The 15,977-nt window shown below is 40.6% G+C and overlaps 1 protein-coding gene across 1 annotated transcript in view; it reads left to right on the top strand.

Annotated features, from left to right (window-relative positions):
- The first annotated feature begins 99 nt into the window (after window positions 1-99).
- Gapvd1 (GTPase activating protein and VPS9 domains 1) overlaps window positions 100-15,977 on the top strand; it is a 141,294-nt gene continuing 125,416 nt past the window's right edge. The window contains exons 1-2 of the mRNA XM_071656428.1: window positions 100-240; window positions 6,356-6,472. Of these exons, the coding sequence (XP_071512529.1) occupies window positions 6,368-6,472 (105 nt within the window). The 5' untranslated portion in view covers window positions 100-240; window positions 6,356-6,367. The remainder of the gene's footprint in view (window positions 241-6,355; window positions 6,473-15,977) is intronic.

Below are 15,977 nucleotides of genomic sequence, written 5' to 3'. Positions count from 1 at the left end.
ACCGGCTTAGGAACCCCAGGTGAACAGTCTGACTGTATAACGCTGAGGGCGGTGGACCCCATCCCGATGCTCTTTTGAAGTATGTCGTCGTAAATACCTGGCGGTTCCTAGTCGTAAACAAATATGGTACCAGTGACAGTGGTGGGTGGTTATAGAGGAAGAGTCGCCCTCAGAGTTCAGACTTCGGCAGAGTTGACGTTGGTAGACAGCGTCCATCTGGGGGCGTGACAGATAGCCCAGGTAAAGAATCGAATGACGTGCATGGCCTATGACCTGAAGTATGTGTGTGTGTATGGATATTGGGAATAAATATTGTGGATCTTCGTTTTGAGAGGACTTGTCATTAGCGAGTCTGACCCCTTAAGAACGGTAGCTACATCGTCATAAATAAAGGTTGATTTATTTACATTTTTACACTAGTGGTGTATTGAGTGCATTTTATATGTCACTCACTTTTGGAGTTTGGTGAGTGTATTGTCACTGGAGCGAGAAACTCGGGTAGATTTGAGAAGGTCATTATTTTGAGCCAGAGTAAAATCTGTTAACCAAGTGTGCCATTCGTATGACGACAGACTTGAAAGTATCCTTTTTTGTCTTCTCATGTAGTGACTTATTTAGTTATGGCTTAATGTGCATGGCAAGTACAGTTTAGATGCATTGATGTTCCAAGGTGACAAGGCCTAATTGTATGTAACTTAGGTGGCATGAGAAAACCAAAACAGATTTTTGTTTGTTAATTTACCAGTTTAGTAGTACATTGAAACTAGCTTTAAATATTGATTAGCTTTTTGTTGCATTAGTAGTGTATTATTTAGGAAATAGAATAAAAGTTTTGGAGTATTATTTTTTACTCTGATATGTAATTAGGCAGTAGTGGTGGGGATAATGAAGAACAGTGGAAAAGATGGAGTTAATTTATTTGAAATGATGGTAAAACACTTACACAAAATCTATAAAGCTTATGAAAACGCTGTATAGCCTCCCAAGCAGGTGAGATTTATTATGAGTTTCAATGTCCCAATTTTGAAAATCGGGCACATATGTGATGGAGCATAATGCCAACTGCTGTTTTATGTCAACAGAGACAGCAGACTTAGTATATATTTGCAGCACTGCCCATTCTCCCACAAGAAGTCATTTCATGCTGCTGACACCTTGCTTCTGGTATATTACTGTATATTCTGAGGACTTCATTGGAAATTAGCATATGTGAATACACTTGATGTGCTATCCTTGGTGAAATTTAAAGTAATGAAATACACTCAGTCATTCACTTTACTCCATAGATATTGTATGCTGGGGGAGCTAGGTGGGGTTTTGATAGGTTCAGCTGATTATTTTTGTGTTTGATCTACTCTCACATTATTTAACCCCACATTTTCCCTGATACTCATAACCTTTGCTTCAGTCACCATACTTCATATCACAGAATACAATATAATGTTCAAAATAATGTTTAGCAGCTCTGTTAGTTTCTTTAGACACTACACTATCATTGTAAAGCAAAATCACTCTGTATCCAAAGCTTATTTTGACGCTTAGCAAAACTGTTAATTCACATTTTATGCTTATGGTTGGTACTTTTTACTAATGCACCATGCATCAAGTTGTAGAAGAATGAGGTATGTTAGAATAAGAATGTGAATGAAGTCATGGTTGGTGACTATTATTACCCACAACTTAGCTAAGAGCTCTGAACAGTTTATATAAGATTTTAGTGTTAGGAATCATTCCATAACTAAATGCAGCATTAGTAATCATACTGTAGCATTAAAAAGATATGGCAATGAAAAAATTTTGTCTGCAATTTTGAAGTGCCTCATATGGTAAGAGGTGCTGATGAATGCAGAAAAGCTAACATACTATGGATCATGAATACATACTTCAGTTAGGTAAAAGAAAAGATTTTATGTGTTTGATGTACTCACATTATTTAACCCCACATTTTCCGTGATACTCGTCACCTTTACATGTCGCCATACTTTATATCACAGAATACAATATAATGTTCGAAATAATGTTTAGCAGCTTTATTAGTTTTGTTAGACACTACACTATCATTGTAAAGTAAAATCAGTGTATTCAAAGCTTATTTTGATGCATAGCAAAACTGTTAATTCACCTTTTATCTTTTTCTTTTTTCTTTCAAACTATTCGCCATTTCCCGCATTAGCGAGGTAGCGTTAAGAACAGAGGACTGGGCCTTGAGGGAATACCCTCACCTGGCCCAATTCTCTGTTCCTTCTTTTGGAAAATTAAAAAAAAATTTTATGTTTATGGTTAATACTTTGTACTAATATACTATTCATCAAGTTTGCTGTCTTGTAGAAGAATGAGGTATGTTAGAATAGAATAGAATAAGAATATGAATGAAGTCATAGTTAGTGACTTTTATTACCCACAACTTAGCTAAGAGCTCTGAACAGTTTAGATAAGATTTTAGTGTTAGGAATCATACCATAACTAAATACAGCATTAGTAATCATACTGTAGCATTGAGAAGACAAGGCAATGAAAAATTTTTGTCTGCAATTTTGAAGTGCTTCAGATGGTAAGAGGTGCTGATGATTGCAGAAAAGTTAACATACTATGGATCATGAATACATACTTCAGTGTGGTAAAAGATTTCATTAATTATTTTTTATTCTCATTTTTCCCACCAATGCGGATTGATCTCATCATCTGTGATTTTAAGATAGAGGATTTAATTCTTTGTGTATTACAGCGAGATTGAATTTTATTTTATTTATATTCTATTATTCTTAACTGCTGTTTCCTGTGTCAGCGAGGTAGTGCCAGGAAACAGACAAATAATGGCCCATCCACTCATGTACATACATATATATACATAAACATAAACGCCCATGCATGCACATATACATACCTGTACTTAGCAACATATACTTATATATATACATGTACATATTCATACTTGCTTGCCTTCATCCATTCTTGTCGCTAACCCCCGCTTTAGCAAGGTAGCACCAGGAAAACAGACAAAAAAGGCCACATTCGTTCATGCCACATTCGTTCACACTCAGTCTCTAGCTGTCGTGTAATGCACTGAAACCACAGCTCCCTATCCAGGTCACAGAACACTAAATGTGGCGATTACTTTTTTGGCTTGTGCTGATTTTCAAATTTGATGACATCATATAAGATCAGATTTTCTGTAATAGATATAGATATATTGCTTGTTTGAGAGTTTTAAGCCTGTAGAATATGCTGAACTTATAAGCTTCAGAAGTGTCTCAGATTGTACTTCCATTATTAGTTGTGTAGTTAGGCTCTTAGGTAATGTTTATCTGCAATTATTACTGTTACCATTTCTTTCCATATGATTCTTCAAAACAGTTTGTTTATCATGCCTGATTTCCTGAAGGATTTTTGTTTGTAATTATCTAAAAAAAGATACAAAAGGCCTTTTTTTTTTTTTTTTTTTTTTTTTTTTTTTAGATAATCATAAATGAGAAGCTATCATAAAAGCAGGTGTGATGAATGTGGTCACATGGAAAGAGATGTAGAATGAACTCATAGAGAGACATAGAGCATAATTCATAATGAAGCAATCTCCATATGGGTCACAGGGCTTTATGGCTCATAGGGCCTGGATCTATAAACAGATTGGGAATTAGGGGGATGAAACCACAAGTGAGATAATTGATTCACAAGAGAGAAAGTAAAGAAGGGATATAGCCTTTCACCCACTCTTCCAAATGCAGTTACCAACTTATGCAGTTTATCACATAAATCAGCCACCAGTGCTGTATTGATGGTGAACAACAACTGATTCACTTCCCAGGCCCTCTCATCCCCAACATACTGCATACTTGCCCCTCTATCCATGACTTGCATTAATCTCCCTCACCAACACATCCATAATCAAATTGAACAATCATGGTGACATTACACACCCCTGCCACAGACCAACCTTCACTGGGAACCATTCACTCTCCTTTCTTCCTACTCGTACACATTCCTTACGCCCTTGACAAAAACTTCTCATTGCACCTTACCTCCTTTACCATATATTATCTTTTAAGTGTATTACACACACATCCTTCAAAGCAAATGCCTGATCCACACATCCTCTACCCTGCTTCCCAATCTGATGCTCTGAACATGCCTTCAGCCTCTCAGTCATTTCCCTTCTTTATAACTTAGCAGATATACTCAACATATGTATACCTTTGCAGTTTGAATACTCACCACCTTTATCCTCTTTGCCTTTATACAGTGACACTATACATATATTCTGCCAATCCTCAGGCACTTCACCATGATCCATACATACTTTGAATATCCTTACCAACCAACCAACAGAACCGTCACCCCTCTTCTGGGTATATTCAACTGCAATACCATCCACTCCAGTTACCTTGCTTCAAGTCTTTGACCACCTCTTCTCTCTTCACCAAACCACTCTCCATGACTCTTATGTCGCATACCACTCTATCATCAAACACATTTAACAGTCCTTCAAAATACCCACTCCATCTCCTCACTTCATCATTACCTATTATCACTTTCCCTTTTGACCCCCTCATGGGTGTTCCCATTTGTTCTGTTGCCTTTCACACATTATTTACCCTCTTCCAAAACATCTTTTTATTGTCCAAAGTTTAATGATGCTCTCTCACCCAAACTCTCATTTATCCATTTTTTTTTCAACCCCTGCACCATCCTCTTGACCTCCTGCTGCTTCCTTTAATACATCTATTCATTTGCATGCCTTCCTTGTAAGTATTGCCCAAAAGCCTCTCTTTTCTTTTTCACTAGCAACTTTGCTTCTTCATCCCACCACTCACTACCCTTTCTGATCTGCTTCCCACATTTCACATGCCACATGCATCTCTTGCACATACCATCACTTCATGCCTAGATACCTATCATTCCTCACCCACTTCCTTCAGTTCATCTGCTCTCACCTTTTACCATTTTACACTTACTCTCTTTTGGTATTTTTTCATGCAAGTCTCCGTTTCAGGCTCACCTACTGTCACTGCTCTCTTCTATCTAACATGGTTTACTCTTTTTCGAAAACCTCAGCAAATCTTTACTCTTGCCTCTACAAGATAGTGATCAGACATCCCACCAACTGCCCCAAAAGTCTCTCCTTTACATGTCTATCAATTCTTATGTAATCTAGTAATGTCTGTTGGCCATCTCTCCTACTCACATATGTATACTTATGTCTCTCATTTTAAGCCAGGTATACCCAGTTACCAGTCTTTTTTCAGCACACAACTCAACAAGCTGTTCACCATTTCCTTTTTCAGCACACAACTCAACAAGCTGTTCACCATTTCCATTCATAACACTGAATACCCCATTTGCACTAATCACACCCTCAGCTGCCACATTACTTATGTATGCATTTAAATCACCCATCACTAATACCCGATCTTATACTCCAAAACTTCTGACACACTCACTGAGCTGTTCCCAAAACAGCCATTCACTTTCATTTTTACATATATCATCATAGAATTTACTTCATTACACTCTCTCACACACTCCCATAACTCCTGCTTCAGGAGTATCACTATTCCTTCCTTATCTCTTATTACCAACCCGTGACTTTACTCCTAAGACATTTCCAAACCATTCTTCCCCTTTGCCCTTGAGATTTGTTTCACTCAGAGCCAGAACATCCAGATTTTTTCTTCAAATTTACTACCCATCTCTCCTTTCATCTCATCTTGGTTACATCCTCACACACATTCAGACACCCTAGTCTGAGCCTTCAAGGAGAATGAGCACTTATAAGAAAGGGAGGGTTTCCAGCCCCTGCTCCCACCCCATTTAGTCTCCTATGACATGCAGCGAGTGGTGGGATGCAGCATACAACATATATATATTTTGATCCTGAATTTGAAACTAGAGGTAAATCTTGGCTATTAGGGGAAGTTAGGCAATTTTTTTAAGCAAAGCCTAGGATAAAAGTTTCTTTGGTTAGCTTAGAATAGGTTAAGTTAGAATAGCTTAGGTCAAAGTAGTACCAAAAGTTTAATAACTTGCATGTGCCTAACTCACATCCCCCTGTGAGCTACTCTGATTCTGGTCAGAACTTGATTTACATTGTCTTAGGAACTGACAGATGTGTTTTAGGACATACTGTTGGCTGCAAGAAGAAGTTGGTATTTTTTGTCACTCAAAAATTAACTGATGGAAGATGGAACCAAATGTTTTATCCTTAGCATTTGTGAGTTTGGTATATTCTTTTAAGTTTATGAGATGTGGATATGGTTGCTGGTGTGTGTAGGACTTGGAAAAATATAAATATCTTTTTGTTGCTGTTGTGTTTAGGACTTATAGTAGTGCAAATAACTTTACTTGTGTTTTCTTTTGTTAGTGCTGCGGCAGCATGGGAAGTCTACAGTCAGACATAGGAGAGCTGGCTCATCACTTGAAGCAGGAGAGATTATTTCTTGAAGCAGAGAAGCATCAGATACAGATACTGAATGAAAAAGTAGGTGACCCAAGTTAAGTAACAGTTGCATGAAATAATATCGAGTACACAAACATTGTTGTGTCTTTGCATGTAACTTATTAAAGATTTATGGCATTCATTTTATTTTTCTGAGAGCACCATAAGTCTTCATGAATCCAGTGAACCTCAAGGGACTCCATTGATAGAGTAAATGAATTTCAGTAAATAACTTTCACATCCACTTTCTGGGAAATTAGAACATCAGTGGAACTCAGTAACACTTGAAACTTATCAGTTATTGCTGACTAGAGCCACTAAGAAAAATACAAGGACTACAGGAAAGGAAATTGGCCAGCATGCATACAGTGCTTAGAATCAAAGCTTTAAAACTTCATCACAGATAATTTCCCATTCCTATACCATGCCATCTTACAGTTCATCAGCATCTTCAACCAAGCCAACAACGCACACATACCACAAATACGTAGAAAAACTAGAAAGCAACATAAGCCAAATTTTCTCCACATGTTATAGAGCTCATACAGCAAAGAAACATGCTCAGACAAAGTCATTCACCATCAGTAGAGATCATAGCACCAATCCAAACTGTAAACAAAACCCTTATTAATCAAATTGCTAAAAGTTAAACAGCACACTGGCTTTCTTTTAATTAACTCTCTGAACAACAAAACCCAAAGCAAGTCCTTGGTCTCACTCAAGAGACTGCCAAACAGATGATGTCATTAGCCCACTGGCTGTCAGTCACAGAAAGATCACTCATTGTTTGGGTCATGTGCTGTCAAAAAGCGCACTCAGACCAACCTTTTTTATTGCTTCGTTTAGAATCCCTTTCTTCTCTATGTGTATTATTCATTTAGTTTGTTAGAGAATATGCTTTTATATATATTTGTTTTATATATTATTATTATTATTATTATACCTGATTGCCATTTCCTGTGTCGCTGAGGTAGCACCAGGAAACAGACGAAGAATGGCATCCACTCATATACACATATATGTACATAAACTCCTTTCCACGCAGATATACATGAAAGTACATATCAGTATATATATATATATATATATATATATATATATATATATATATATATATATATATATGTATATATAGCGACAAAGCAAAATAATAAGAAAAATAATAAGTTTTTATCGAGGATGTAAGGCATGTGTACGTGTAGGAAGAGAGGAAAGTGATTGGTTCTCAGTGAATGTAGGTTTGCGGCAGGGGTGTGTGATGTCTCCATGGTTGTTTAATTTGTTTATGGATGGGGTTGTTAGGGAGGTGAATCCAAGAGTTTTGGAAAGAGGGGCAAGTATGAAGTCTGTTGTGAATGAGAGAGCTTGGGAAGTGAGTCAGTTGTTGTTCGCTGATGATACAGCCCTGGTGGCTGATTCATGTGAGAAACTGCAGAAGCTGGTGACTGAGTTTGGTAAAGTGTGTGAAAGAAGAAAGTTAAGAGTAAATGTGAATAAGAGCAAGGTTATTAGGTACAGTAGGGTTGAGGGTCAAGTCAATTGGGAGTTAATTTTGAATGGAGAAAAACTGGAGGAAGTAAAGTGTTTTAGATATCTGGGAGTGGATCTGGCAGCAGATGGAACCATGGAAGCGGAAGTGAATCATAGGGTGGGGAGGGGGCGAAAATCCTGGGAGCCTTGAAGAATGTGTGGAAGTCGAGAACATTATCTGTGAAAGCAAAAATGGGTATGTTTGAAGGAATAGTGGTTCCAACAATGTTGTATGGTTGCAAGGCGTGGGCTATGGATAGAGTTGTGCGGAGGAGGGTGGATGTGCTGGAAATGAGATGTTTGAGGACAATGTGTGGTGTGAGGTGGTTTGATCGAGTAAGTAACGTAAGGGTAAGAGAGATGTGTGGAAATAAAAAGAGCGTGGTTGAGAGAGCAGAAGAGGGTGTTTTGAAATGGTTTGGGCACATGGAGAGAATGAGTGAGGAAAGATTGACCAAGAGGATATATGTGTCGGAGGTGGAGGGAACGAGAAGTGGGAGACCAAATTGGAGGTGGAAAGATGGAGTGAAAAAGATTTTGTGTGATCGGGGCCTGAACATGCAGGAGGGTGAAAGGCGGGCAAGGAATAGAGTGAATTGGATCGATGTGGTATATATATATATATATATATATATATATATATATATATATATATATATATATATATATATATATATATATTTTTTTTTTGCTTTGTCGCTGTCTCCCGTGTTTGCGAGGTAGCGCAAGGAAACAGACGAAAGAAATGGCCCAACCCACCCCCATACACATGTATATACATATGTCCACACACGCAAATATACATACCTACTCAGCTTTCCATGGTTTACTCCAGACGCTTCACATGCCCTGATTCAATCCACTGACAGCACGTCAACCCCGGTATACCACATCGATCCAATTCACTCTATTCCTTGCCCTCCTTTCACCCTCCTGCATGTTCAGGCCCCGATCACACAAAATCTTTTTCACTCCATCTTTCCACCTCCAATTTGGTCTCCCACTTCTCCTCGTTCCCTCCACCTCTGACACATATATCCTCTTGGTCAATCTTTCCTCACTCATTCTCTCCATGTGCCCAAACCATTTCAAAACACCCTCTTCTGCTCTCTCAACCACGTTCTTTTTATTTCCACACATCTCTCTTACCCTTACGTTACTTACTCGATCAAACCACCTCACACCACACATTGTCCTCAAACATCTCATTTCCAGCACATCCATCCTCCTGTGTGGTAATAAAAAAAAAGTTGAGAGAGCAGAAGAGGGTGTATTGAAATGGTTTGGTTACATGGAGAGAATGAGTGAAGAGAGATTGACAAAGAGGATATATGTCAAAGGTGGAGGGAATGAGGCGAAGTGGGAGACCAAATTGGAGGTGGAAAGATGGATTGAAAAAGATTTTGAGCGATCGGGGCCTGAACATGCAGGAGGGTGAAAGGCGTGCAAGGAATAGAGTGAATTGGAACAATTTGGTATACCTGGGGTTGACGTGCTGTCATTGAGCCAGGGCATGTGAAGCATCTGTGGTAAACTTTGGAAAGTTTTGTGGGGTCTGGATGAGGAAGGGAGCTGTGGTTTCGATGCATTATACATGACAGCTAGAGACTGAGTGTGAATGAATGCGGCCTTTGTTATCTTTTCCTAGCACTACCTTGCGTGCATGTGGGGGTAGGGGGTTTGTCGTTTCATGTTTGGCGGGGTAGCGATGGGAATGAATAAGGTCAGCAAGTATGAATTATGTACTTGGGTATATATGTATATGTCTGTGTATGTATATATATATGTACATGTTGAAATGTATAGGTATGTATATGTGCTTGTGTGGACATGTATTCATATACATGTGTATGTGAGTGGGTTGGACCATTCCTTTGTCTGTTTCCTTGCGCTACCTCGCTAATACAGGAGACAGCGACGAAGTATAACAATGATAATAAAGATATTTTATTTATTTATTTATTCATTTTTTTATTATACTTTGTTGCTGTCTCCCGCGTTAGCGAGGTAGCGCAAGGAAACAGATGAAAGAATGGCCCAACCCACCCACATACACATGTATATACATGCATTTCCACACAAGCACAAGTACATACCTATACATGATCAGTGTATGAATGCATTGGATTATTAGTAGAGAGGAAATCATTGAAAAAAAGGAGAAAAAGTGTAGGAGACAAGGCAGAACTTTGAGGGACACCACTGTTGATGAAGAAAAGGTGGGAGGCTGATCCATCAACAAGTACAGAGATAAATCAGACAGAGAGGAAGCTAGATATGAATGAGCAAAGTGAGGGAGGGAAGCCAAAAGAGGGTTGCTTTGAGATGAGACCCCAATGCCACTCCCTGTCAAAAGCCTTAGATATGTCAAGGACAACTACTCATGACTCCCCAAAATCTTGCTGGGATGATGATCAGACATTAAGATAGGGAATGATATCACCAGTGGGCCTCACCTTACGGAAACAATACTGGTGATCAGAGAGAAGACTGTAATTTTCGAGGTGTTTGAGAATGTGGGAGTTGAGGAGGGATTCCAAGACTTTGGAAATGGTAGATATCAGAGCAATAGGACCATATTTGGAGAGGTCAGAATGGTCACTCTTCTCAGGGATGGGATGTGTCAATGCTTCTAAGAAGAAGGAAAAGTTTTGGTTTTCAAACAGAAATGGAACAGATGAGCAAGACAGGTGCAGGTTCAGAAGCACTCTTTCAGTACATGGGGATGGATGCCATCAGGCCCATAAGCCTTGCTTGTTTTAAAAGAAATGCATTTTAGACAGTCCAAAAAGAGATTACGGGAAGAGGCATGGGATTAGTAAGAGGAACATCAGGGCAGTGAATGAGAGTTAGTCATCCAAGGTGGAGTTAGAGGAGAAATGGGTACCAATGAGTCGCCGAGTCACCCTAGGTGGTTAGAGGAGAAATGGGAACCAAAGAGTTGCTTTGTCTACAGCAGAGACAACTATGGCCATCAGAGTGGGAAAATGAAGGTATAGTGACAAAAGTTGTTAGAGATGCCTTAGCTAATGACTAGAAAGACATATCTGTGGATGATGAGGAGAGGTTATCGCACTTCCTTTGAATAAAGAAACGCTTTGCCTCACAGATAACATGGTTGCAGCTATTATGAGAATGATAAAAGATGAGTGGGAGCCAGAGGGAGGAGAGTTTTCCAAGCCCGATATGCCTGATCCCTTGCTTGAATAGCTTCAGAACAGGAACAGTTGAACCATGGATTGGATGAAGAGGTCATCTTTGAGGAAGAGGGGATAAATGCTTCCATTCCTGTAAGAATAACCTCTGCTATGTGTTTGATGGAGACAGTAATTTACCCATGGAAAGTCAGAAAAGGAGTTATGTAAGGTATTCCAGTTAGCTTTGTTGAGATGCCAGTATTTACGTTTAGAAGGGGCCGCTGGAGGAGAAGGTGCCGTTAGAATAGAAACATTTATGAGAGTATGATCAAATAAACCAATTGGGGGGCGAGATTGTGTGTTTACAGTGGGATGGACTGGAGGTGACAAACAAATCCAGAATATTAGAAGAGTGGTCACAGCTGTCAGGAATATGGGTAGGGTGGGAGATAAATTGCTTTAAATAATTGAGAATGGAGAATGTGAGGGCTTCAATTCCTCCACCATCTGTATGGGAGGAATTCAACCATTCCCTGTTGTGAACGTTGAAATTCCTGGGGTTGAGGATCTCAGCTTGTGGGTGAGATGTCACCATGTCATGGCAGGAGTTTAGACAATTGAAGCATGTAAAATTTGTGGAGTTAGGAGAGCAATACGTAAAACAGGAAAAGTGGGTAAGTAGGGAGACAGACCTTGAGCCACAAACATCAAAGTTTGGAGACTCATGGTCCTTGAGGTGTGTGTGTGTGTAATTAAACCCTCGATTTAACGGACTGTTTGAGGAAGAGGTGTCCGTTAGATGCCGAAAGTCCATTAGATCTAATATCACCTATTTTTGTGCGACATTTGAGTTCACACGCTTTCTTTTAACTCCTCTATCACTGTAAGGTTTAATGTGTGCTGCAATAGTTGAGCGACAGGCACCTGGCAGAGTGGCATCGCTCGCCAGGCAGTTGGAGACGAGTCGGACTGAGTTAGATGTGATGCCACCTATCGTCTGTGAAAGGATATTTCTATATGATAAAGTGAGGACGGACTAGCTGCTTTCATTGCACCTCTTGCATGGCGCATTGAGTAGGATTTGAAACTATGCGAGAAAATCCTAAGTTGTTGCAAGGCCGTTTGTTCACCTTCAGATGGGGTGCACCCAAGGAAATCCCCTCGGATGGAGGAACTAATCTAGACAGCGGGGAGATGAAAGCTTTCTATAAGAAATAGGGAATCATGGCCTGCATTTCCTCGGCTCACTTCCCGTCAGTCCAGTGGACTCGCCGAAGCAGCGGTAATGGCAGCCAAACGGGTGTTGGAGGTATCCTGCACAACGGCAAAGCGTCTCAAGCTCTGCTCCAGTATCTCAGTATCTCTCGAAGAGAGGAATACAGTTGCGAGATGGTGTCTCGGCGCCCCGGCAACATTGTCTGATAAACCGGGGATGGAGAACTGCTCTGCGAGACAGGAAGCAGGCCATAGCAGAGAGCCAGATTCGCGTGCAAGGCAGCCCAGCAGGTGACGCTGTTGCGTTGCACCAGCTGTCCGTCAGCACCCGTCTTTGAGCAGGACGTCGCTTCGAAGGTGTGGGACAGGTCGGGCGTGGTAGTGGAGGTGAAGCCGTATAGACAATACTCGGTGAAGCAGGATGGCATTGGCTGCCTGTCTTTGCGAAACCGACGTCACCTACGCCCTAGGGTTTCGCCGATCTCCACGACACCCGTGGGTCAAGGGAAGTACCAGCCTGCAGTGGCTTCGCCCAACCTCAGGCTGCGGCGCCCTAAGCGTGTGAGACACCACCCCGCACACTTGCAAGATTATGTTTGTTGTGCGCTCCTGTGAACAGCGAACACACTAATTTGTCATTTTTCTACTCGCATGCAAAGAAGTGTGAAGTGTGTTGTTGCTGAACAGTGATTTGTGTATATTTGTCTTATGCCTTGTCGAATTTGTTTTTGATTTTTTTTTTAGTTTTTGTTTTCATTGTAACAAAATGTCACATTTAGTTACCAAGATCTCGTGAGGGGGTGTATTGTTTAGTGTGTGGTACGATAGTTGGGCGGCGGGGCCGCCCAGCAGTTTGCGAACGCTCGCTTTCCGGACAGTTGGAGCTGGAGCCTTGGAGACAGGAGTCAAGACTGAGATATCTAATGATGATGCCAGTCATACCACCCTTCTCCTGTGAAAGGATAGCTCCTTATCATAAAGTGAGGACGGACTATCTGCTTTTATTGTACCTGTTACAATCACTTGATGCCATTTTGAATAGTAAGGGTTGCAAAATTAGCGAAACCAAGCAAGTCTATCCCCCGCTACCAAAACAAGTGCAATATGAAATGCTCATGGTGAGGCGTTTTCAGATTTATTTTTTCAAATTATTGATTAATGTATTATTATTTGTCGATTAAATCAGAAATCAATGTAATCGGGGTTCGTAAGAGGGGCAGGAACAGGTGGCAGGAGATCCTCCCTTTATGTGTTACTTTACAAAAGAAAGAACAGCAAGGAGCCAGGTGAGTATTTTTCCCTCTAAGGCGCTTTTATCTTTTCTGGATACTACCTCTCACGCAGGAAATGGCGTGTGTGTGTGTATATATATATTATATATATATATATATATATATATAATATATATATATATATAAATAATATCTATATGTGTGTGTGTGTGTTGAAAAGGATCACAATTTTGCGCGAGGTCAAGATATTCCTACGAGTCCACGGGGAAATGAAACACGGAAAGTTCCCAAGAGCACTTTCGTGTAATAATCACATCATCAGGGGAGACACAAGAGAGGAATATAACAGTCAGTTGATATACATCGAAGAGACGAAGCTAGGACGCCATTGGTAGACATCTCCCCTGATGATGTGATTATTACACGAAAGTGCACTTGGGCTAACGCGGGGAATGGCGAATATGTATGATATATAGGGATAGGGAGAAAGAATACTTCCCACGTATTCCCTGCGTGTCGTAGAAGGCGACTAAAAGGGGAGGGAGCGGGGGGCTGGAAATCCTCCCCTCTCGTTTTTTTTTTTTTTTTTAATTTTCCAAAAGAAGGAACAGAGAATTGGGCCAGGTGATATATATATATATATATATATATATATATATATATATATATATATATAATACGTAATCCAATAATGCTAGTTGACCATCTCTCCATCAGTTATACCCTCAGCTGCCACATTACTTACCTTCGTATTTAAATCACCCATCATTAATACCGGGTCTCGTGCACCAAAAGTGCTGACATACTCACTCAACTGCTTCCAAAACACTTGCCTCATGATCTTTCTTATCTTGGCCAGGTGCATAAGCACCAGTAATGACCCATCTCTCGCCATCCTCTTTCAGTTTTACCCACATCCAAACATTCCCACAACTCCTGCTTCAAGAGTAGTGTTACTCCTTCCTTAGCTCTTCTCTCACCAACCCTTGCTTTACTCCCATGACATTTCCAAACCACTCTTCCTCTTTTACCCTTGAGCTTCGTTTCACTTAGAGCCAGATCATCCAGGTTTCTTTCCTCAAACATACTACTTATATCTTTCTTCTCATCTTGGTTACATTCACACACATTCAGACACCCTAGTTTGAGCCTCCTAGTAAGATTAGCACTCTTTGCTTGACCTCTTCTGATTTCTCTTTTATAAATTGAAATACAAGAAGGGAAGGGTTTCCTGCCCCACGCTCCCTTCCCCTTTTGTCACCTCCTAATGAAAATATTAATGACCCACCTAGGTCAATGGACTGCCAAGCATACTGTGAACACACTTTCCTGTAGGGTAAGGAAAGGCCGCGCATATTCTTACCTTTAATATCTAATTCTAATAACAGTTGTAAAAGTGATATGGCATGCATCCTTGACACACCTGCTGGTAATAAAGTAAAACACTAAACCACAAGGAAAATTTAGCTTATGAACCTCAACAATTCAAAGCAAACACTGTGTAATGTAATTCCTGCTGCACAGCGTAAAACTGACTTGCGGTTCTTCTCAGTCTCTGGTGTTAGAAGTTCACTTAAGGGAGCACCAATTGATTGTACATGTACTTTCGGTCAGATTGGTCTGTATTTGCACGGGGATCTGTGCGTGTGGCAGTCCTCGCTAAGCGACGGCCAACTTTCCCCATGTCAAGTCGGCCCGTACATGCACTATTCACATGCAGCGCGGTGCAACCTGTGTACGTCCATAGTAAGGCTCACTGTTCCCAGTCGCGCACTGTTAAGATTCCCTTGAGCCCCATGCTAGTGTAAGGTCCCTACCGTTGACACTCGGCCCCTTACTGTTGGTCGACCCGTACTGTTGCCCTGTTGAAATTTGAAGTTATCGGTGTCTCATAGATATGCTATTGGCTCGTTACCCGTGCAGGAGGACGAGCCTTCCACACTTTGTAAAAGGCATCCTGTGTAACAGAGCGAGGCATGGGTTACTGGGATTTTTGATAGATATTAGCGTTATACCCCCAGGGGCTGGGCAGACTTGTCTCCAAGGTGGTTGAATACTCGCTAACCCCCTCGCCTCTGTTCTGGGTAATGTATGATGCCATTTGTTGTATTACCTAGGCAGTTTTTCCCCGTGGTTGATTACTCCACTATTTCACTTTTCCATGTTCCATACGTTTTCGTTGTCATATTAATGGTCTTTGTTGTGCGCAGGAGGATGGATGTGCTGGAAATGAGATGTTTGAGGACAATGTGTGGTGTGAGGTGGTTTGATCGAGTAAGTAACGTAAGGGTAAGAGAGATGTGTGGAAATAAAAAGAGCGTGGTTGAGAGAGCAGAAGAGGGTGTTTTGAAATGGTTTGGGCACATGGAGAGAATGAGTGAGGAAAGATTGACCAAGAGGATATATGTGTCGGAGGTGGAGGGAACGAGGAGA

The sequence above is a fragment of the Panulirus ornatus genome, chromosome 63 (assembly GCF_036320965.1).
Source record: "Panulirus ornatus isolate Po-2019 chromosome 63, ASM3632096v1, whole genome shotgun sequence".
Lineage (NCBI taxonomy): Eukaryota > Metazoa > Arthropoda > Malacostraca > Decapoda > Palinuridae > Panulirus > Panulirus ornatus.
Note: the sequence above shows the minus strand (reverse complement) of the source record. Positions and strands in the feature narration are given on the sequence as shown.